Source organism: Engystomops pustulosus, chromosome 7 (assembly GCF_040894005.1).
Source record: "Engystomops pustulosus chromosome 7, aEngPut4.maternal, whole genome shotgun sequence".
NCBI classification, from domain to species: Eukaryota; Metazoa; Chordata; class Amphibia; order Anura; family Leptodactylidae; genus Engystomops; species Engystomops pustulosus.
This window is the reverse complement of record NC_092417.1, coordinates 100,368,219-100,393,796: the sequence shown is the minus strand read 5'-3', so window position 1 is coordinate 100,393,796 and position 25,578 is coordinate 100,368,219. Positions and strand designations below refer to the sequence as shown.

The 25,578-nt window shown below is 43.0% G+C and overlaps 1 protein-coding gene across 3 annotated transcripts in view; it reads right to left on the bottom strand.

Moving 5' to 3' along the window:
* LOC140070672 (serine/threonine-protein kinase Nek11-like) overlaps positions 1-25,578 on the bottom strand; it is a 334,707-nt gene that overhangs the window by 80,685 nt on the left and 228,444 nt on the right. For all 3 annotated transcript variants that reach the window (XM_072117429.1, XM_072117431.1, XM_072117430.1), the window contains exon 10: positions 23,828-23,947. In XM_072117429.1, the coding sequence (XP_071973530.1) occupies positions 23,828-23,947 (120 nt within the window). The remainder of the gene's footprint in view (positions 1-23,827; positions 23,948-25,578) is intronic.

Sequence of the window (25,578 nt, the reverse complement as noted above, 5' to 3'; positions counted from 1 at the left end):
TTGTCTCTTCCATTTATGCTATCATTAATGCTATCTCCCAGCAAGCTACTGTACTTTCTCAGGGAACATACTTAGTATGTACATGCCCATGTTTTTTGTTGTTTGCAGCCCACTCTAGTTTGTTTTCTATGACTACACTTAAGTACTTGAATGTGTTTACCTCTTCAGTTTCCTATCCCTTGATTGATGGGATTACAGATGGATTGGTTCCTTTGTAAGTCTAGTAACATCTACTTTGTTTTGTCCTCATTAAGAGATTGTGGCTCTCACGCCTTTCTACAAATTTGCCAATGGTCTCCCTGCCATACAATATAAATGTACACTTTTTACATTATTATGGGGACATGGGCTAAATCAAATTCCATTATCTTAACAAAGTTGTGAATTTTAACGTAGTCGTGAACTGGTGGTAACTGTGCAGAGACCAGAATGAAAGAACAGAAACTACACAAAAGTTATCAAACTTTCAATATTGATGAAATGCCTTCCACCATATTTATTAAGGGTCATAGACCTTTTTTAGACACTTTTCCAACTACTAACAGGCTTGAAATGTGGAGAAAAGCCTGCGCTCTAAAAATTATATAAATGCATAAAAATTTTGCACCAACTAGAACTGCTCAGTGTTCCAATGGCCGAAGTTGTGCAGCTTTTCGGAGGACAGGACTGTGCCGGGGAGCTGTCAGGTAGGACACTAGTGTGACTACCTGCATGTGACTGCCTGCATGTGACTGCCTGTGTGTAACTCATTTACGGGGGAAAAGAAAGCAGCAGGAAGAAGAGGCCCGACTGCACAGATCTCTGCTGTCTTTGTGATGATGGGAGTAAGAATGATGATGATAATGGTTGATGGGTGCTGGCCTCATTACATGGGAGGTGGCTGCCTCAGATATAGACTGTACCTGCATCAATCTTATCCCTTTTAATAAATGCCCCTGAATAACTTCAATTATTAACTTTAATTATTAGAGATTAACTTTTCATGCCCTCTCATATAGTGTCCACCTTGCGCATACATCCTATTAGATGGCACTGTGTATGCATAATGTTGGGAATCACTGCCCTGTACTAGAAACATGATGACAGTATAAGACATTGGGTCTAGTGGTACTACAAGCTTATATGTGACTCTGATGTTGTCATAGCAGCCCCTGGCTGCAATGGAAATCTGACAATATTCCAGATTCCAGGCAGCCATGGTGGAAAATAGTCTGCATCTCCAATTTTTCTCTGTTTCACAAAAAATAAAAATTGAAAAAAAAAGTGATCAAAATGTGACCAACAATGTTAGATATGCAAAAGTCATCATGTCCTGTAAAAAATAATACCTTACACAAGTCCATACACAACAGTATGAAAATGGCTGCAGAACATGGCAAAATGAAGAAATATTTTTTCATACAAAAGTTAAATTTTTAAAAATCTATTAAAACCTAATAATACCTATAAAGATTTGGTATCCCTGTGATCATACTGACCCACAGAATAAAGTAGTTGTCATTTTGGCCGCACAGTGAAAGCCATAAAGACGTAGCCCCAAGAATATGAAGAAAATGCTTTTTTTTTGTCAATATTACTGCATTTTCACCATAATTTCGCCGAATTTTTTTCCAGCTTCCCAATGCATTACATTGAATATAAAATACAGCCACTAGGAAGTACAATTTGTTACACAGAAAGTAAGCTATCATGCAGTTCATACATGGAAGAATAAAAAAGTTATGGATTTTTGAAGGTAGGGAGGGAAAAACAGAAATATTAAATGGACAACGCCAGCAGTAAGGGGTTAGAGATGCAAATAGCATTGATTCTATAGCGGTACCTATGGTTCATTGGAGGAATGCCACTGTAACTGTACTCTTAATCTATGAATTTAAAATGTATATTAAACTTTTTTTTTTTTTACTTTTTTTTTACCAGGAGGAACACTGTCATCAGCTTTTACACCACAAAATTAACACCCATAGTTTGGATATTCTTTCTAGCATTCCCTCTGTCATTTTTATCCTCATCCTTTTAGCTATAAATATTTTGCCTCCAAAGACATGAAATAAATTGAGAAGAGTCACTTTTTGCCTGAGTCACTTTTAATGTCAAACAGTTTTATTGAACATAAAAAAACAGAGAATGATGGGTTACAAGACTGCCTGAAGGAATCCCCCACCACAGGGGACAATGTTGCATAGGTAGTACTACACAGCAGTCCAATGGTAGACCGCCTATTGAGACTCACATAAAAAATACTCAATTGCAATTATAAGAAAAGAAAAATACAGATAAAGATAAACTAACACAACCTATATGCTGAAACTGGCCACAACCTCTGAAACACAAGGGTGAGGCCGAAGGGAGGTTTTTATGAATGCGTTCCGGAACCAGAAAGGACCTATGTAGGATCTTAATGGACGTTTCTGCCAACATCACCTGGTGACTTCCCCTCGCAACTGTCTCACAACAATGTCTCCATCTCAGCAACGACAGGTTGATGTTCAAGTCCGACTCTCATTGAGTCATGAAAGCCATTTTCTGATCCCTATCGGGTTGATTCAATATCAAATAGATAGAGGAGAAAACACATCTGGTCGCGTCAATTTTTACAAATAATTTCAAAGTACGTCATGTTTGGGAGGTAAGTCTGAGGACATAGCAAACTAGTAAAATGGAGCAGCTGCCCTAGATTGAACATGTGGGATTGGGGTAGGTCATGTTTCATTGTGAAGGCGGACGCTGTAGACACCTTGTAGACACAATTCTAGGAAATGACGGAGTTGCGTCAAGCCCCTCTCTTTCTACCAAATAAAAGATTGTGGGTATGTCCCTATTTCAAACCCCCTGTGTGGTAATATCACGAGTACTCTAAAGGGATTGTCCGTTAGAGAGAAAGACCTGCACAACCTATGCACCTGAGTGAGAGACAAATAGGGCTATTATTGATAATTTAGGTGGCCGGGGACCTGTATCCCAAAAGTCTTCCAGTAGGGATAGAGGCTTCTGTAGAGAGGTTTCCAATGAGACCCACAGATGAGCAATAGGCCCACCATGCACATGTATTATTTGCACATGTATTATTTGATCCTAGGTTTCCCACCCGTCCATAAAAAAGTAAAGATGGCCTTCTGGAAATCTTTTGTGGTCTTAACAGGAACTTGAATGGGGAGGCAGCAGAACAAGTACATGATTTTAGGTAAAGTGTTCATCTTTAGGGAATTAATGCACCCCACTCAAGATATGACAGAAGTATCCCAATTAGCAAAGTCCGATTGGAGTTGCTGAAACATCGCAGGAAGTTAGCTGAGTACAGCAAGTCCACTGAGGTAGTAATCTTGATGACCAAATAAGTAGTATAATTAGGCTTGGCTTTAAATCCAAAATGTAATTCTATCAGCTTAGCAGTATGAGAAGCAATATTGCAGAAGAGTGCCTCAGATTTATCAAAGTTTATACATAGGCCACATGCTCTTGCAAACCTATCTATCAGCGTGGAAAGATTAGGCAATAACATCAAAGGTTGAGTTATAGTCACAAAACAGATCCGCTGCGAATAGATTAACCTTGTCATGGCTACCTGCCAACTCAAGCCCTGCAATGTTTGGGTTGGCCCTGATCAGTCTACCCAATGGCTCCATTGCCAAGGCAAATAAAGGCGGGGATAGGGGAAAACCTTGCCTGATGCCCCTTGCAATCTGGATAGTAGACCTAATAGTGATCTGGAGCTTCAAGGTGGCTGAAGGAGAGAAGTATACGCGTTTAGTTAGGGAAGGGAAAAGAGCTCTGATATCGAATAGCTTTAGCACAGAGTATAAGTACGGCCAAGTGACGCTACCAAAGGCCTTTTCAAAATCTAGGGCAAGAACCACCATAGGAATTTTAGATACATTGGACTGGTGAATAAAGTTCAGTATTTTTCTAACATTAATAGGCATCTGCCCGGATTGAACGAAGTCCACCTGATCCTTGTGGAGTAGAGATGGAACAATATTCTACAGTCTAGAATGCACTTTAGCAAATTATAATCAATATTCAATAAAGAAATAGTCCTATAGTTCTTAGCAGACGTGTGATCTTTCTGGGGTTTGGGGATTACTGTGATATGAGCCTTCAAGAAAGTCTCCAGGGGAAATTGACCCTCTGTTAAAGCATAAAAGGTTTCCTGCAAAGGCTTCAAGCCTTTAGTAGAGGCTACAGCAACTGGAGACTCAGAATAGAGTTTTGCATAATAGTCTGCAAAGATATTGGGGGTCATCCCGACGTGTTACCCGAATATTTCCGATTTGCGCCGACTTTCCCTTATTGCCCCAGGATTTTTGGCGCACGCGACCGGATTTTGGCGCATCTGCATGAACGGCGACGGAAATTGGGGGGGCGTGGCCGAGCGAAAACCCGACGGATCTGGAAAAACCGCCGTATTTAAAACAAAAAAAGTGTCGCTTGGGACGCGCTTACCTTCACTTGGTTCGGCCCGGTAAATTCCAGTGCGGAACGATGCTTTTCAGCGCAGTAGCGCCACCTGGTGGACGGCGGAGGAACTTACCTTAGTGAATCCCGGACGGACCCGAATACACCGCAGAGAACGCGCTGCTGGATCACGAACAGACCTGGTAAGTAAATCTGCCCCATTATGTATTTTGGTGGGCTTTGAGGTGGTCGCACCAGACCACCAGGTGGTCGCACTGTCGATGCATATGGCATCGACAGTATTGAAAGCTTGGGTGTTACTCGGTTTCTTGGCTAAGAATTTGTCTGGTTTATTGGCCTGCTTAAAGTAAAAAACCTTTGTTTACTAAAGTGCCCTCTCTGTGCACTCTGTTAAGAGCAAATCTAGTTGAAGCTTAGATCTGGTTGGCAATGAATTGTGGTTCTGTGTGCTATAAAACCAAATATATAGGCAGTTAAAGATATAGTTAGGCATGCAATGTGCAGATGAGGATCCAATTTCTGACCAGTGTCTCTGACTCGCCGGAATATCTGATTCTATAGCTCCCAGAACCACGAGCCTGATGTGAATTGAAAAATGAGATTCTCATCTTAAATATACCAAAAGCATCAGGGTTTAAAGTGATGCACGATCCCAGCCTCTAAAAGTGACTCATGTCGAACAAAATGTTACATATCGACTTAATTGCATTTGGCTTTGAGGGCAATTTTCTTTGTAGGTAAATGGGCGAGTGACATAAAAGAAGAAATGCTTGAAGGAAAACAACATACCCTATCTCAGTGGTGGCGAACCTATGGCACGGGTGCCAGTGGCGGCACTCAGAGCCCTTTCTGTGGGCACTCGGGCCAGACAGGACTCAAAGAATCTTCCTGCAGTTCCAAGCAACTTAAAAGATTCTGCTTTCAGTCATATTCTAAAGTGATACCTGCTTCTCTACTTGGGACTGTAGGAAGAGGGAGGATAAGTAGACGCGGCCGAATTATTTTTGGAGGACCTTCTGCTGCCCTACGATTCTCTGTGTACAGAGGGAAACTGGAAAGAAAATAAAATGATGCAAATTTTCCATCTTGTCCTCAGTAGGCCAATATGACCGAAAGTTGATGAAAAACAGGGAGCAATAAGTTACTGCTTTCATTTTTGGTTGGCACCCCGCAATAAATAAGGGGGGTTTTGGGTTGCAGTTTGGGCACTAGGCCGCTAAAAGGTTCGCCATCACTGCCCTATCTGATTAGTTTCGCAGTGTAAAATCTGGTGACAGTGTCCCTTAAAGTGTGCACAGTAACAATAAAATTATAGCAGAATAATCAAATCAAGCCATGTCAGTGCTATGGCAAAATTCAGAAATGCAAGGACATGGAAGAACACTAGGAGAAAAGTGGTGGAGACTTCCCTAGGGAGGGTGCATGGTTCCCTAAGGAGAAGGGAGGGGGGTGCGTTGACCCCTCCCCTTCTCCATCTCCAGCCGAATGCTTCGCCTGGGTTCCGCCCCAGACAAGCATTTGTTCTTGTGAAAGGGGCCTTAATGTCTAAATGCCAATATAAATGTTAGTCTATTGGTAGTGGTGTCTTCCAGGTGGATTGTTGGCGCCAATAACTCCGTTTAGTAGTATAAGTATATAATTTGTTTTATTCATAAGCTATGTAAAACGCGTTTCGAGCCTGTGCTAGGCTCTTCATCAGTTACATATAGCTTCAGAGTTGCGGGGAAACATGAGGTTGATAAGGTGTAATTTTTGGCGCGAGATGCAGATGCTCTGACGTCAAAGGTGTAAACATAAACATTGTTGTAGTAGAGTTCATTCATAAAATTCATTCATAAAATTTTTCCATAAAATTTTCAACCTATTAAAAGCTTATGTAGCTGCATGTGAAATACTTCCGGTCCTATACACATCTATAAAAAAACATTATTTCATATACGAAAGTTTATATTTAAAAGAGGGGGAAAAAAGAAGGGAATTTTATAAGATACAATAAATTCTAAAACAACAAAATACAATCAATGTGATTGTTTAAACTGCCCTGTGTTTGCGATCAGTAGGTTTCGCCTCTTGTGTCGGATCTGTCTTGTACATCTCCGTTCCGTGCGGTCCAGCTACGGAAGCCTGGAAGGGTCAGAATGGAACAGGCGTGAAGTGTCGCGGTGGGGATTAGGTTGTATTGCGGATTATATGGGTTGATGAGAGGGAGTTCTTAGGTGAGTATTGTTTCTGTGACTTCATTGAGGCCGGCCAGTTTTAGGGTTTTTAAACGGTATATTTCTCTCTTTTTTAGTACTCCGAACCTATTGTTGACATCGTGACTGATGTGGTCAATAGGCATGATTGAAATTTTCCCTTCTCCCTTGTGTTTAAGTGTGCAATGTTTTGATAGCCCGTGGGTAAGGATTTTGTGTTTAATATTATATCGGTGTTGGTTCACTCGACAATGTAGTACTTGGGTAGTCCTTGGCATTCAATGAGATAAATGATGTATTGGCTTTGAGATTGAAAGTTTCCATCGTATTATTCGATCTGAAGGTGTCAGAAGTCTTGATGATTCTGCAACAAAGGCATTGGGGTTTTATAAAATTCCCTTCTTTTTTCCCCCTCTTTTAAATATAAACTTTCGTATATGAAATAATGTTTTTTTATAGATGTGTATAGGACCGGAAGTATTTCACATGCAGCTACATAAGCTTTTAATAGGTTGAAAATTTTATGGAAAAATTTTATGAATGAATTTTATGAATGAACTCTACTACTACAATGTTTATGTTTACACCTTTGACGTCAGAGCATCTGCATCTCGCGCCAAAAATTACACCTTATAAACCTCATGTTTCCCCACAACTCTGAAGCTATATGTAACTGATGAAGAGCCTAGCACCGGCTCAAAACGCGTTTTACATAGTTCATGAATAAAACAAATTATATACTTATTCTACTAAACGGAGTTATTGGCGCCAACAATCCACCTGGAAGACACCACTACCAATAGATAGACCGAACAGGGAGAAAAAGCTCTACCTCGATACCCAGGACGGCCGCTGAAACAACTCAACTATTAACGGTGCTCAAACGTGTTGTACCAATCGTACAACCCAGAAAGGTGAGCATTATTCCAAACACCTTGTTTCACTGTAAAACGTTTTTTACACATGTGGCGCCCCTATCACCTCTTTCTTGTCTATATCTGATTGCATGTTCGTCGAGGTCTAATCCCACGTCCAGAGGAGAGTAAACCGGAGCAGCCTAAAAGAAGAAGCACCTACAATGGAATTACTAACAAACCGCAAAGAAATCAGACGCTTGGAGGTAGAAAGGAGCATAGGAGGACCCAAGAGAAAGGACAAAAAGTACAAACCCGGATACGTCATTTTCTGTAACAGAAACCAAAAGAATGAACGATATGTTCAAAGAACTAGAAGATAATATGAGAAACAAACTTATGCATGAACTTGACATCATGTTCTTAGAAATTTATATGAATGAGAACATAGCACCGAGAGGACTTAGACTAAATATACCGTGCACTTTTCCTACAGACCAAACTTACATAGAAATATGGGAAAAAACACTTGACAAATGTTCCAACATGCTTATACAAACCATCTGTGAAAAAAAACACTCTCTATATAATAAAACTAGAGAAACAACCCTTTTCCTACAACACCAACTAACCATTTTTGACACACATGACAACTTCACTCATATATGCCAAAACATTGCAAACAGGATACAAAGAATCGAACAAGAAATCATCAATAAGAAAACCCAAAAACTCAATAGGGACAGAGAAGATAAAAGTGGGAACAATTATAGATATAAACCCAAAACCATATAGGTGGAGGAAACCAAAGGGGAATCGAACAAAGACAATAAGAAACCCCCAATACCGGTCCTTCTGTGCCGGCAACCATACACAAAATAAACAAAAAACCCACACTAAAAACCTGAGAATACAAATCAAATCTCTAAAAAACCTTTGGACCCAGAAAAGACTCTTACAAGTGACACTAAACACGCACAAAGCCCCGAACTTAACCAAGCCCCCCAAAACAAAATCCCCATCCCCACTCCAAATCAGATACCGATCGATGCACCGTCCCAACAAACCCCAGTAGATTACCATCAGAAACACCAGGACCTTCTTAAAAAAAATCAAGAACATCAGAGAAAGGAATGCAGAATTTAACAGAAAATGCGACGCAGCCCTCAATAGGAGATACACCTTATCACAAACCCGATCCGCAAAAATAAAGAATATGCAAGTAGAACTAGAAAGCACGCAAGTAGAACTAGAAACCCTAGCTAATCTCACTATACATCCAGAAGAAAACTCAGTCATCCTGGACCACTCCTTAAGCAGCCCTCTAGTATCAGTCCCCTTCTTAGAACCTCTAACTACCTACACCCCACAGGACCAACCAGAAAATAACAAAACACAGTCATTTACCATCAACCATAATAAAGAAGATTTTTTATGCACCACCCCACACTAACACATAAAAATGAAAACACTAACATAAGTACAAAAAGAAAACACACAGAAGGGGAAATAGGGGAGGCAAAAAGAGAAAAGAAAATGCCCACAGAGAATCCAAACAACCAACAAAAATCTTCAACCTCTCCTCATATAAATTAAATGCCTATGAGACATCAGTCTTAGAAAAAGGACTATCCTTTTGCCCCACTAATAACATGAATTGTTTTGACACTTTTTTAGATTTTGAAAACTGTATAAGGAAACTTACTATCAAAAGACATTTTGCGATTCTATCACTACCCAGTAAAAATGAACAAAACAGCACCACAGACCCATATTTACATATGGATGTCCAAGCCCCCAGTTCATTCTACCCAATCCAAAATCAAGACCTACAGGAACTCAATATTAATAAAACAAAAAAACAACAACCAACCGCCAATAACCTCACTAAAGAAGAAAAAACAGCCCTCAAACAACTATCTCAAAATATGAACATTGTTTTCAGATCGGCAGACAAAGGAGGAGGTACGGTAATACTAAATTTTACAGACTATGAAACAGAAGCAGAACGCATCCTGTCCGACGCTACCTACTACAATGAAATTACAGGTAACCCGTTTCCACAACTTGAAAGAAATTATCAGGAATTTATAAAGGAACATGCTAAAATAGGTCTCCTCACAAAAAAGAAAAGTTCCTATTAATAGAGAACCCCAGCAAACCTTACTTTTATTTTCTGCCCAAAATACATAAAAGCCTTACATCCCCCCCCCCCGGCCGTCCTATTACATCCAACACTAACTGTGTTACAAGCAACCTATCACATTATATTGATCTGTTTTTACAGAAATATGTTACAGAAATGGCAAGTTACCTAAGAGAATCTTCCCACTTAATTAACATTCTCAAAGAAGTAACATGGAGAGAAGACTACATTCTGGCCACCCTAGATGTAACAGCACTATATACAAACATCGACCATACCATTGGGCTAACATGCATTGAAACCATTCTCCAACAAGATCCCAATATACTAGAAATTCAAAAACAATTTATAATAGAGGGCCTCTCTTTCATACTCAAAAATTATTATTTTACCCATGGCAAACGGACGTTTCATCAACAGAAAGGAACAGCTATGGGCACAAAAGTCGCACCCTCCTATGCGAACTTATTTATGCACAGATTTGAAAATATTTTCATTACACCACAAAATATACACCTGGGAAAACTCCAGCTATATAAAAGATTCATTGACGATCTGTTTATTACATGGCATGGAGATTACCTCTCCCTTCAACAATTTTGCACAAAAATAAATAATAATATCTGGGGCCTCAAATTCACTCTTAACCATAGCACACAGCAAGTTGAATTCCTGGACCTTATAATAGGCCATGACGACAAAAAATTTACTACAAAAACGTTCTTCAAGAATGTGGATGTAAATAGCTATCTGGACTACACTAGCAACCATCACAAAAAATGGCTTCGAAATATCCCTTACAGCCAGTTTAGGCGTATACGTAGAAACTGTTCCGACACACAAATCTTTAAAGATCAATGCCTGATCCTAGAAAAAAGGTTCAAAGAAAGAAAGTACCCTAAGGCAATTGTTAGAGACGCAGTGAAACGAGCAAGCCAAATCACACAAATAGAAAGTCTTCAACCAAAAGACCCAAGCAAACAGAAAAACACAGAAACAAAAAAACAGTTGAAATTCATCACGACATATATTCAGGACAGCCAAAAAATTTTAAATATCCTTAAGAATCATTGGAAGATTATAAAATCCGATCCACTGTTAACTAAAATAGTTCCAGACGATATAGCTTGCATCTATAAAAGGGCCCCTACAATAAAAAATTTGCTGGCCCAAGCATTCCCAAACAATATAGACATCGGACAGAACCTTTGTTGAAGAATCATCAAGACTTCTGACACCTTCAGATCGAATAATACAATGGAAACTTTCAATCTCAAAGCCCAATTAAATTGTACTAGCCAATACGTCATTTATCTCATTCAATGCCAATGCGGCTTGCAGTACGTCGGAAGGACTACCCAAGTACTACATTGTCGAGTGAACCAACACCGATATAATATTAAACACAAAATCCTTACCCACGGTCTATCAAAACATTGCACACTTAAACACAAGGGAGAAGGGAAAATTTCAATCATGCCTATTGACCACATCAGTTACGATGTCAACAATAGGTTCGGAGTACTAAAAAAGAGAGAAATATACTGGATGTACCGTTTAAAAACCCTAACACCGGCCGGCCTCAATGAAGTCACAGAAACAATACTCACCTAAGAACTCCCTCTCATCAACCCATATAATCCGCAATACAACCTAATCCCCACCGCGACACTTCGCGCCTGTTCCATTCTGACCCTTCCAGGCTTCCGTAGCTGGACCGCACGGAACAGAGATGTACAAGACAGATCCGGCACAAGAGGCGAAACCTACTGATCGCAAACACAGGGCAGTTTAAACAATCACATTGATTGTATTTTGTTATTTTAGAATTTATTGTATCTTATAAAATTCCCTTCTTTTTCCCCCCTCTTTTAAATATAAACTTTCGTATATGAAATAATGTTTTTTTATAGATGTGTATAGGACCGGAAGTATTTCACATGCAGCTAGGGAGAAAACGCTCTACCTCGATAACCAAGATTGGCCCCCGAAACAACTCAACTATTAACGGTGCTCAAACGTGTTGTACCGATCGTACAACCCAGAAAGGTGAGCATTATTCCAAACACCTTGTTTCACTGTAAAACGTTTTTTACACATGTGGCGCCCGTATCACCTTTTTCTTGTCTATATCTGAATATAAATGTTAGGCTACAACCACGCAAATGTTGTTTTTCTCTGTGTGCTATGAATATGTTAGCTTACGACATTCATTTTAATTTGAATGGCATATGAACATTTTTCAGAAGTGTGGCGGCTCTAGAAAACTCAGAGCAGCTCCAAATTCCTACCTGTGTTTGCAGCTCCAGCCTTTCCCCAGAAGTCTATGAGAACATGAAGAATACAGATGTCACACTGGTGTTACCCGTGTGTTGTTCATATTTGTGGAGCAGTTGCTAGGTAACACAATCATATGAACTTTCAAGAGCAATATCTTGCCAGCCTACCGCTTTTTTTGGGGATCTGCAAAAACCGAAGATGTATAGATGGACTGTAAAAATAGACTGTGGATCCAATGTTAAAAGCCTATAAAAGCACACTGCTTTACATTTAGGGTCTTTCAGCAGTACAATATGACTTGTCTCCCGACAAAAAGGATCCATTTATGGCCACAACAGAGAAAGTATATGGGGAACTGACACTGCAGCCAAAGATGATGTGGATCCAGTACTCTTTTGGTTACTAAGACACTGTAAGTAATTCCTTATATACCAGAAAAATATAGAGAAAAAAAAAAAATGGATCATCCTTTGTAGTCATAAAATTTGATTATTTTCCCAGAGGGAGGTATCAGGAGACAGTGCAAAAACTGATAATCTGACTCATCCAATTAGATCTTTCTTCATGGAGCTCTCAGGTTACATGAATGGTGATAACTCACCACTTTGTATGACAATAAAACGAGACAATAATATAACCTTGTTTGTGGGTTACAGACACAGGCAGCATACAAACAGAATAAATGAGATAGAAGCAGCTGTGCCATGCAATAATAAGAGTTCTCAGTTTTCATAAAACCATAAAAAGATAAAAACAGCGTGATAGGATGTGCATATGTACAAGTACCCTATAAAAACCAGAATGGACACCATTTATTTTGATGCAATCTGCTTTTAAACTGGATATACTCACTCTATGGGCATCTGATGGGTGCATAAGGTGCCCATAAGGTCATCGGTTGTGTCTAGCTTTATCACAAATCTGCTGGCCCATCTTAACTGATTTATATATGTGCCATCTTTTTTATTCACAGCAGGGAAAAACATACCAGTCAGTCATACACTCGGCAAACAGTATCATTCTTGCTGATCCTGCCAATCAGATCACACTTCCCCAAGCAAGCTGTGCAGAAAAATGTGCAAATAATATGGTAAATCCAATGTAAATACAAAAATTAGATATCTAAAAACACAAGTAAGCATATCAAAGATATGGTATTGAATTAAGAACTATTATATTATATAATCTATGATTGGTGCATCTGCAACATCCCCCACCGGGGCCTAGCCTGTTCTTGTGGCCTGGACCCAGAATACCGAAGTGGCTGGCGGTTGTGGCCACAGTGTTTGGTATGGGGATCGGAGGGCTGTCCCACAGAAGGGCTCTTTGAGGATGCATTTACATATAGAGATTTGCCATTGATGTTAACACATTGATGTTAACACAAAACAAATTGTTAACACATGCTAATGGATGAGTTTACATTATGTTAATATTCTATTGCATTTACAAAACATGATCCTTAACGTCGTGTTAACATTGTATTTTGTAGACGCGAGTGTTAAAAGCAATGTAATTAGGCTAATTTCCTCTTCTCATCTCTTGTATTTCATTTCAAAATGCAATGTATTTGGAAAGAGCTATTGCTTAACATGACAGATTGGGGCCAATGATTCTAAAAGAAATAGAGACAGAAAAAATTCAACTGGAAATTCAGGGTTTGGAGAGTTATGATATTCCAGAAAATGATGATTCTATAATGGGGTAATTTACTATTATTTAGTTCTCTCCCTGGGGTTCACTAGGACTAGCAGGGCCCCATAGCAAGCTTCTGAATGGGGCTCACATTCCTGCCTTCTAGGATGTTATGAGGTACAGAACTTTAGGTGCAATTTTTCTCATTTTCATGAAATTGCCAAAACTCACATTTTGAGGGACAACTCATTTTTCAAGTGATTTATAAAGGCCTAAATAATAGTAAAACCCCATAAATTACCCCACTATAGAAACTACACCCCTCATTGTATGCAGAACAACTTCTATTAAGTCTATTAACTAGAGATGAGCGAACATGCTCGTCCGAGCTTGATGCTCGTTCGAGCATTAGCGTACTCGAAACTGCTCGTTGCTCGGACGAATACTTCGCCCGCTCGAGAAAATGGCAGCTCCCGCCGTTTTGCTTTTTGGCGGCCAGAAACAGAGCCAATCACAAGCCAGGAGACTCTGCACTCCACCCAGCATGACGTGGTACCCTTACACGTCGATAGCAGTGGTTGGCTGGCCAGATCAGGTGACCCTAGGATAGACTAGCCGCTGCCCGTGCTGCTCGGATCATTCTGTGTCTGGATGCCGCTAGGGAGAGAGCTGCTGCTGGTCAGGGAAAGCGTTAGGCTGTTCTATTAGAATAGTGTTAGGCAGGAGTGATTCTCCAAGAACCCAACAGCCCTTCTTAGGGCTACAATAACGTTCTACTTTTTTTTTTTTTTATTTGCATCTAGTACCATTTTGTGAGGAATTAGCAGGGGGACTTGCTACCGTTGTGTTTAGCTCTTAGTGGCACACATATCCACCTCAAACACCAAAGTGGGAAAATTTAGTAGGGGTTGGATTTCAATTAGGCACAGTCTGCCATTTGTCCTTTTTTATTTTACGTTTATTTTGTTTAATAACTCAGCGTCATCTCATCTGGCATAGTAGTGTGCTTTCATACTTGGCTAGAAAATAGCCATAGGAGAATCCAAACGGCTTACTTACGCCTACAGTAGCGTTATATATTTGATTTCTGGTTGATCTGCTGGTGGCTGTACTTGCTGCAGTGCATCTACTAGCCAATTGTGAGCAATTTGTAGTGAGACTTGCGACCGCTGTGTTTTGCGCTTAGTGACGCACATATCCATTGCAAAGACCGAAGTGGGAAAATTTAGTAGGGGTTGGATTTCAATTAGGCACAGTCTGCCATTTGTCCTTTTTTATTTTACGTTTATTTTGTTTAATAACTCAGCGTCATCTCATCTGGCATAGTAGTGTGCTTTCATACTTGGCTAGAAAATAGCCATAGGAGAATCCAAACGGCTTACTTACGCCTACAGTAGCGTTATATATTTGATTTCTGGTTGATCTGCTGGTGGCTGTACTTGCTGCAGTGCATCTACTAGCCAATTGTGAGCAATTTGTAGTGAGACTTGCGACCGCTGTGTTTTGCGCTTAGTGACGCACATATCCATTGCAAAGACCGAAGTGGTAAAATTTAGTAGGGGTTGGATTTCAATTAGGCACAGTCTGCCATTTGTCCTTTTTTATTTTACGTTTATTTTGTTTAATAACTCAGCGTCATCTCATCTGGCATAGTAGTGTGCTTTCATACTTGGCTAGAAAATAGCCATAGGAGAATCCAAACGGCTTACTTACGCCTACAGTAGCGTTATATATTTGATTTCTGGTTGATCTGCTGGTGGCTGTACTTGCTGCAGTGCATCTACTAGCCAATTGTGAGCAATTTGTAGTGAGACTTGCGACCGCTGTGTTTTGCTCTTAGTGACGCACATATCCATTGCAAAGACCGAAGTGGGAAAATTTAGTAGGGGTTGGATTTCAATTAGGCACAGTCTGCCATTTGTCCTTTTTTATTTTACGTTTATTTTGTTTAATAACTCAGCGTCATCTCATCTGGCATAGTAGTGTGCTTTCATACTTGGCTAGAAAATAGCCATAGGAGAATCCAAACGGCTTACTTACGCCTACAGTAGCGTTATATATTTGATTTCTGGTTGATCTGCTGGTGGCTGTACTTGCTGCAGTGCATCTACTAGCCAATTGTGAGCAATTTGTAGTGAGACTTGCGACCGCTGTGTTTTGCGCTTAGTGACGCACATATCCATTGCAAAGACCGAAGTGGGAAAATTTAGTAGGGGTTGGATTTCAATTAGGCACAGTCTGCCATTTGTCCTTTTTTATTTTACGTTTATTTTGTTTAATAACTCAGCGTCATCTCATCTGGCATAGTAGTGTGCTTTCATACTTGGCTAGAAAATAGCCATAGGAGAATCCAAACGGCTTACTTACGCCTACAGTAGCATTATATATTTGATTTCTGGTTGATCTGCTGGTGGCTGTACTTGCTGCAGTGCATCTACTAGCCAATTGTGAGCAATTTGTAGTGAGACTTGCGACCGCTGTGTTTTGCGCTTAGTGACGCACATATCCATTGCAAAGACCGAAGTGGGAAAATTTAGTAGGGGTTGGATTTCAATTAGGCACAGTCTGCCATTTGTCCTTTTTTATTTTACGTTTATTTTGTTTAATAACTCAGCGTCATCTCATCTGGCATAGTAGTGTGCTTTCATACTTGGCTAGAAAATAGCCATAGGAGAATCCAAACGGCTTACTTACGCCTACAGTAGCGTTATATATTTGATTTCTGGTTGATCTGCTGGTGGCTGTACTTGCTGCAGTGCATCTACTAGCCAATTGTGAGCAATTTGTAGTGAGACTTGCGACCGCTGTGTTTTGCGCTTAGTGACGCACATATCCATTGCAAAGACCGAAGTGGGAAAATTTAGTAGGGGTTGGATTTCAATTAGGCACAGTCTGCCATTTGTCCTTTTTTATTTTACGTTTATTTTGTTTAATAACTCAGCGTCATCTCATCTGGCATAGTAGTGTGCTTTCATACTTGGCTAGAAAATAGCCATAGCAATAGGATAGCATCGTTTGGTTTTAAAAACTCAAAAACACAAAAAAAAAAAAAAAAAAAAAGTTAAAAAAAAATTAAAGCTATAACTCTCATTTTAAAAATGTTTAACCCGAGGGCTAGGGGTAGAGGACGAGGGCGGGGACGTGGGCGTCCAACTACTGCAGGGGTCAGAGGCCGTGGTCCTGGCCGGGGTGAGACACCACCTGCTTATGAGGGAGCAGGGGAACGCCGCAGAGCTACACTCCCTAGGTTCATGTCTGAAGTTACTGGGACTCGTGGTAGAGCACTGTTGAGGCCAGAACAGTGCGAACAGGTGATGTCGTGGATTGCTGACAATGCTTCGAGCAATTTGTCCACCAGTCAGTCTTCCACGCAGTCCACCCATGTCACCGAAATCGCCACTCCTCCAGCTCCTGCACCTCAGCCTCCTCCCCCCCAGTCTGCCCCCTCCCAGGAAAATTTGGCATTTGAACCGGCATACTCTGAGGAACTGTTTTCTGGACCCTTCCCACAGTCACAAACCACTTGTCCGGTTGCTGCTGAGCAATTTTCCGATGCCCAGGTTTTCCACCAGTCACAGTCTGTGGGTGATGACGTAGTGGAAGTGTGTAAAGAGGTGTCCGACGATGAGGAGACACGGTTGTCAGACAGTGGGGAAGTTGTTGTCAGGGCAGGAAGTCCGAGGGGGGAGCAGACTGAGGGATCGGAGGATGATGAGGTGACAGACCCAAGCTGGGTTGAGAGGCCGGGTGAACACAGTGCTTCTGAGACGGAGGAGAGTCCTCGACCAGAACAGGTTGGAAGAGGCAGTGGTGGGGCCAGACGGAGAGGCAGGGCCAGAGCTGGTGCATCAGCGCCAAATGTGTCAACTAGTGAAGCTCCCGTGGCGAGGGCTCTTGCGGCGAGGGCTAGATCTTCAGAAGTCTGGAGGTTCTTTAAGGAAACACCGGATGACCGACGGACTGTGGTGTGCAACATTTGCCAAACCAGGCTCAGCAGGGGTTCCACCACTACTAGCTTAACTACCACCATTCATATGCGCAGGCATATGAATGCTAAACACCCCACTCAGTGGCAACAAGCCCGTTCACCTCCGGCCGTGCACACCACTGCTCCTTCCCCTGTGTCAGCTGATAGTCAGCCCCCTGCCCAGGACCCTGCCACAAAAACCCCATCGTCGCCTCCACGATCCTCCACAGCATCCACCAGCGTTCAGCTCTGCATACCCCAGACGCTGGAGCGGAAACGCAAATATAGTGCAACCCACCCGCACGCCCAAGCCCTTAATGTGCACATCTCCAGATTGCTTAGCCTGGAGATGCTGCCCTATAGGCTAGTAGAGACCGAGGCCTTTCGCAACCTCATGGCGGCGGCCGCCCCTCGGTATTCGGTCCCCAGCCGCCACTACTTTTCCCGATGTGCCGTCCCAGCCCTGCACCAGCACGTGTCAGACAACATCATCCGTGCCCTGACCAACGCCGTTTCTGACAAGGTCCACCTGACCACGGACACGTGGACGAGTGCTGCCGGGCAGGGCCACTATATATCGCTGACGGCACATTGGGTTAACTTGGTGGAGGCTGGGAGCGAGTCTGACCCTGCGGCTGGTCATATACTGCCGACGCCGAGGATTGCGGGGCCTACCTCGGTCCAGGTGTTTCAGGCCTACTATGCCTCCTCCTCCTCCCACCCCTCCTCCTCCGAACTACCATCCGTGGGCACGGCGCCATCAGTCGGTAGCTCTAGGCACAGCAGCAGTGCCGTCGCTAAGCGACAGCAGGCGGTGCTCAAACTGCTGAGCCTAGGCGATAAAAGGCACACCGCCCAAGAGCTATTACAGGGCATCACGGCGCAGACTGATCTGTGGCTGGCACCGCTGAACCTGAAGCCAGGCATGGTTTTGTGTGACAACGGCCGTAACCTGGTGGCGGCTCTGCAACTCGGCAGACTGACACATGTGCCATGCCTGGCCCATGTGTTAAATCTGATAGTTCAGCGTTTCCTCAAGACATACCCCAATCTGTCTGATTTGCTCACGAAGGTGCGCCGCATCTGTGCGCATTTCAGGAAGTCCAGCACAGATGCTGCCACTCTCAGGGCAGCGCAGCGCCGCCTCCAACTGCCCGCTCACCGACTGTTGTGCGACGTGCCCACGAGGTGGAATTCAACACTGACCATGTTATCCAGAGTTTACCAGCAGCGCCGAGCCATTGTAGACTGCCAGATGTCAACTTCCACCAGAACTGGTAGTCAGGTCAGTCAGCTTCCTCAAGTCTACAATGAGGAGTGGACGTGGATGTCTGATATCTGTCAGGTGCTGAGTAACTTTGAGGAGTCAACACAGATGGTCAGTGGCGATGCCGCCATCATCAGCCTCACCATCCCGCTGCTTGGCCTGTTGAAAAACTCTCTGATCAGCATGAAGTCGGAAGCTTTGCGCTCGTCACAAGAGACGGGGGAAGAAGATTCCCTTGTTGATAGCCAAAGCACCCTCAGGTCTGTTTCTCAGCGCATATCGGAGGAGGTGGAGGTGGAGGAGGATGAGGAGGAAGAGGAGGAGAATGTTGGCGAGACACAAGAGGGGACCATTGTTGAGTCCTTCACTGTTCAGCGTGTATGGGCAGAAGAAGAGGAGTTGGAGGAGTTGGAGGAGGAGGAAATGGACAGTCAGGCCAGTGAGGGGAGTGAATTCTTACGCGTTGGTACTCTGGCGCATATGGCAGATTTCATGCTAGGCTGCCTATCCCGTGACCCTCGCGTTCAAAGAATTTATTCCAGCACCGATTACTGGGTGTTCACTCTCCTGGACCCACGGTACAAGCAAAATCTTTCCACTCTCATCCCTGCAGAGGAAAGGAGTGTGAGAATGCATGAATACCAGCAGGCCCTGGTGCACAAGCTGAAACAGTATTTCCCTTCTGACAGCGCTAGCGGCAGAGTGCGTAGTTCTGCGGGACAAGTAGCGAGGGAGAGTAGGCGAGCAGGCAGCTTGTCCAGCACTGGCAAGGGTACGCTTTACAAGGCTTTTGCCAGCTTTATGTCACCCCAGCAAGACACTGTCACCTGTCCCCAGTCTCGGCAGAGTAGGGCTGATCTTTACAGAAAGATGGTGAGGGAGTACGTAGCTGACCATACCATCGTCCTAAATGATCACACAGCTCCCTACAACTACTGGGTTTCAAAGCTGGACATGTGGCACGAACTGGCGCTGTACGCCTTGGAGGTTCTTGCCTGCCCTGCCGCTAGCGTCTTGCCCGAGCGGGTTTTCAGTGCAGCTGGTGGCATCATCACCGATAAGCGTACACGCCTGTCGACTGACAGCGCTGACAGGCTGACGCTTATCAAGATGAATAAAGCCTGGATTTCTCATAATTTCCAATCTCCACCAGGTGAAGGAAGCTCAACCTGAATTATTGATCCACTCCTCCTCCTCCTCATTTTCCTCCTTCTCCTCCTCTTTGTACAGTAAAGCAGAGGAAACTGGCTATTTTTTGACAGGGCCCACTGGCTCTAGCTATAGTACTTTATGCATTTAATTTTTCTGGAGGGCCACCTACCCGGTCCTCTGTTTTAAACAATTTTTGGGAGTGCCACATACAGGCACTCAATCTATTCAATTTTTCTGAAGGGCCACCTACCCGGTCCTCTGTTTTAAACAATTTTTGGGAGTGCCACATACAGGCACTCAATCTATTCAATTTTTCTAGAGGGCCACCTACCTGCTCCTCTGGTTTGAAAATTTTTTTGGACTGCCACATACAGGCACTCAATCTATTCCATTTTACTGGAGGGCCACCTACCTGCTCCTCTGGTTTGAAAAATTTTTGTGACTGCCACATACAGGCACTATCCAAATTAAATTGTATCCATAGCAGCCTCCACACGTTGTCTCCATTGCTACCTCCAAAAGTCGTCCATATAGCTGCCTCCATACATCGTCCCTTTATCAAACGAGGTGTGTCAGGCAGAAATTTGGGTTGTTTTCATGGATTCCACATGAAAGTTGTTAACCCTGCTGTGTTATCCACAAAATATACTGGCAAACTTTTATCATTTACCGATATTATTTCAGCGCTTCTTGCGCATCTGTTTACATTCCCCTCACCCGGCATATCCTAAACTTATAAGAACGCTACTACACTTGATCTTATACAAAAGGTTCTTAGAAGTGCTGTTTGGGGAGTAGCCTAGAGACAGGGGCTTGGATTGGCGAAAGCTCGCCTGGCAGCGGAGCGCCAGCTCCATGCGCATCATGCGCTTCTTGCGCATCTGTTTACATTCCCCTCACCCGCCATATCCCAAACTTATAAGAACGCTACTACACTTAACTTGGTGCAGGCTGGGACCGAGTCTGACCCTGGGGCTGGTCATATACTGCCGACGCAGAGAATTGCGGGGCCTACCTCGGTCCAGGTCTCAAAGGCCTACTATACCTCCTCCCAACCCTCCTCCACCTCCTCCTCCTCCGAATTACCATCCGTGGGCATGGCGCCATCAGTCGGTAGCTCTAGGCACAGCAGCAGTGCCGTCGCTAAGCGACAGCAGGCGGTGCTCAAACTGCTGAGCCTAGGCGATAAAAGGCACACCGCCCAAGAGCTATTACAGGGCATTCCACATCAAACTTGTTAACTTTGTCGCCACCCTGCTGTGTAATCCACAAAATATACTTGCAAACTTTTATCATTTACCGATATTATTTCAGCGCTTCTTGCGCATCTGTTTACATTCCCCTCACCCGGCATATCCTAAACTTATAAGAACGCTACTACACTTGATCTTATACAAAAGGTTCTTAGAAGTGCTGTTTGGGGAGTAGCCTAGAGACAGGGGCTTGGATTGGCGAAAGCTCGCCTGGCAGCGGAGCGCCAGCTCCATGCGCATCATGCGCTTCTTGCGCATCTGTTTACATTCCCCTCACCCGCCATATCCCAAACTTATAAGAACGCTACTACACTTAACTTGGTGCAGGCTGGGACCGAGTCTGACCCTGGGGCTGGTCATATACTGCCGACGCAGAGAATTGCGGGGCCTACCTCGGTCCAGGTCTCAAAGGCCTACTATACCTCTTCCCAACCCTCCTCCACCTCCTCCTCCTCCGAATTACCATCCGTGGGCATGGCGCCATCAGTCGGTAGCTCTAGGCACAGCAGCAGTGCCGTCGCTAAGCGACAGCAGGCGGTGCTCAAACTGCTGAGCCTAGGCGATAAAAGGCACACCGCCCAAGAGCTATTACAGGGCATTCCACATCAAACTTGTTAACTTTGTCGCCACCCTGCTGTGTAATCTACAAAATATACTTGCAAACTTTTATCATTTACCGATATTATTTCAGCGCTTCTTGCGCATCTGTTTACATTCCCCTCACCCGCCATAACCTAAACTTATAAGAACGCTACTACACTTGATCTTATACAAAAGGTTCTTAGAAGTGCTGTTTGGGGAGTAGCCTAGAGACAGGGGCTTGGATTGGCGAAAGCTCGCCTGGCAGCGGAGCGCCAGCTCCATGCCAAGATCCAACTAACATAGTTTTAACTGCAGCACCTTTAATCTACTACTAGTTCACTGCCTCCATACATGGTCCCCTTATCAAACGAGCTGTGTCAGGCAGAATTTTGGGTTGTTTTCATGGCTTCCATGTTAACTTTGTCGCCACCCTGCTGTGTAATCCACAAAATATACTGGCAAACTTTTATCATGTACCGATATTATTTGAGCGCTTCTTGCTCACCTCCTTTGGTTCCTCTCTGCCACCCATTGGTTTGAAGCCTGAGTCCATTTAGGGTATGTCGCCATGCCACTCTCTAGCCTGCTGCCGCTGCCTCTGCATGCCGTCCCCTATAGTGTCAGGGTCAATTATTGCATGTTTTAGATGCTATCTAGCTTCATTCTGTCACTCTGTCATGGCCATGCTGTTGCCCATAATTTTGGCATAATGGTGCGATTATGCAGCCTCAGAGGCATCCATGCATGCTGCCCCTGCTGTTTCCTGTCCATTTCCGTGGTGTTTCCATCCTTTTCTGAGGTTCCCAGGTGTTTGGCCAAGCTTCCCTGTGCAGAGCCTTGGTCCCCTTGAAAAATGCTCGAGTCTCCCATTGACTTCAATGGGGTTCGTTATTCGAGACGAGCACTCGAGCATCGGGAAAAGTTTGTCTCGAATAACGAGTACCCGAGCATTTTAGTGCTCGCTCATCTCTACTATTAACCCTTTAAGTGTTTCACATGGGTTAAAACACAATGGAAGTTCAATTTAGACACTTTTAACTGTTTTTTAAAATAAATTCCTTTAAGCCAAAATGACACTTTCATGATGAATAAAATGATGAAATGCTCTGCAAAGTTTGATGCCCAATTTCTCTGTATCAACACCCCCCATGTGGTGGTAAACTGCTGTATGGGCATACAGCTGGGCATAGAATGGAATCAGCGCCATTCACAGCAGATTTGTATTGTCACAATACAAATATGAGGACTTATTAAAAAAAAAGTTAGATAAAAGTTTACCTTTTTCTCTGCAGAGCAGTGTCTCGTGTCACATGGGAGTGGCCAGTGATAAGCAGTTGACCTCCCCTCGGGAAACTGCTCCATCATTTGTCCATTTCAAATTAAAAAAGCCCATCTCACTCCTAGGGTGAAACTGTGGGGCTGAAACTGTTTCTCACTGACCACTCCCTTGGGACAGGGATCACTGCTCTGCAGAGAGAAACTTTCATCTAACTTTTCTTTCTATTTGAAAAAGACAGTTTTACTATAAAACACTTTGACAATGTGCACACTATTCTCTATGGGAACATGTTACCTGAAATTTACTGCAGTGGCAGTTGTGGGTTCCACAACTGAATTCAGACATGTGTGGTATATTCTGTGACTATGCCATAAAGATTTGAAACTTTTTAATAGGACACAGGACAAAGAATTGTTCTTTTATTATGATTCTCTGATTTTACAGTCCATAATCTGTGGCACTATGGAAAAGCCGTAACCAGGAGTGAACTCTTGGAAGTTGTAGTTTTATACTAGCTGGAAGGAACACGAAAAGTAAATGTGGCTATACAGTCTCTTACAGTTTTGCTTTTCTTTGCCGACTACTTTAATATGAATTATTTGTTTGACGATGTCTGTTACCTATACTCAAACTTTAACGTTTTTATTTATTTATACACAAAACAATCTGATAAATCCAACTGGTTAATATTATACTGTTAATGTATTCTGTGCAAGTTACAAAATGCTTATCGCCAACTCTGTTGTCAGCTTGGGGTTCATTTGCACATTTTCCATGAGTATATACTTTGTATATACTTACTTTAACTTTCTTATACAGGTTTCTGCCTCTTCTTCTTGACGTATCCTTCTGCGCTGGCGAGGAGCCATCTCCTGCGCCACTCTCATGGCCTGTAGACTGTCTAGATGAAGCTTTTCTTGCCTGGGAAATATAATCGCAATATAGGTGACATGGATGGTGATACTGTTTTATTCCAAGCTAAAACTCATGAAGCTTCAATAAAAACTTTCCAATGCGGACATCTAGCTAACTGTGATTTATACAGTACAGGTATCCACTTATGCGGTAGATTGCCTAGGATCATTATTAAGAAAATTCCAAGAGATTCATAAAGGTGACTGCATATCCTGCTCTGCTATGTGAAAACATAGAAAATTCACTACTTTTTCATAGATCAGACACACAGGCCTTTTTTCACAAACTTGGCTATTAAAATGAATGGGTCTGTGAAAAAATGAATGCAACACAGAATGATTCTTGGTTGTGAAAAACATGGCTGAGAATTGTAACAGAGGTATGAATAAGATAGGACTCAATGCAGTTCTCATCTTACAAGGCAAGAAAACAACAATATGGTTCCAATAATGTGTTGAGAGTCATGTAACCTTAGGTCCAGTGACCTAATATTATATTGACATTGTCTGATCTATGGATGAATTTTATAAATATGACTCTGTTTTTGTTGTGTTATATACATATGGTGAAAGTTGACTAAACCAGAAAATTAAACTAAAATCATCTGTTTCTAAAATCTAAATCTGTTTTTGCATGAATAAGGACCCTAATGTGTCCCCACACCTGATGTTTTACTTTAAAATGTCTTATCCATTATTCCAGCGGGAAATAAGCCACTGCTGAAAGGAAATTGTAGCAGCTTTTTCTGCTCTCCCCGGAGAAATAGCTGCTGGCAATAAGCTTTACAGGATTGTAAGAATCCATACATTATCTACATGACCCTACAGTAATGCTTGCAGAAAATACTTCGAGTAGTGCCTATAATGTCCTCTTATATGATGCCTACAGCAAACGTATCTTTTCAAGATTTATATGTCAGACTCCAGGGGTAGTTGACCCACTGGTCCACCGCGGACGATGATGTAAGCCGACACCTGGGACCGGAATCTAAGTGGCACCCGGTATTCACCAGAGCCCACTGCAAGGCGGGTTGGACTTGCTACAACGTGGTACCACCATGTTGTTCCACAGGTGCGACTTTGTCCGCGGTGGCAGCCAAGCCGAGGTACACAGACGTCAGGCAGAATCGTAGTAAGAGACAGGCAGGAGGTCAGGACGGGCAGCACGGGATCAGAATCGAGGACAGGGCAGGCGGAACAGGGTCAAAGTGAAACACAGAACCAGGGGGAACAATGGGAAGTCGATAAACAAGCGCAAGGCAGGGACACAAGCTTTCTCAACGGCATATAGCATGAAGATCCGCCAGGGAATGCTGGGAGAGGCCAGCTATTAACTATATCCTGGAATGGCCAGCGGTGGCTGGCCCTCGCGAACCGGCATGCGTGCGCCCTAGGAGTCGGGGACGCGTGCACACAGCCGCTGGAATAGGAACAGGTGAGTGGCGCTGGAGTTGCGCTGGAAGGGCGAGAGGGGCACGAGTGAGCCCTCAACCACTATACGGGTTGCGGTACCACCCGTGACATTATACTATAGTTGTTTAACCTTTATTTCAATTCTTTATTTTACTGCATGTATTTTGTTGCTAAAAACCATGGTATCAGTAACTTGATTGTATTGCACAATACATAAGGGTGTCG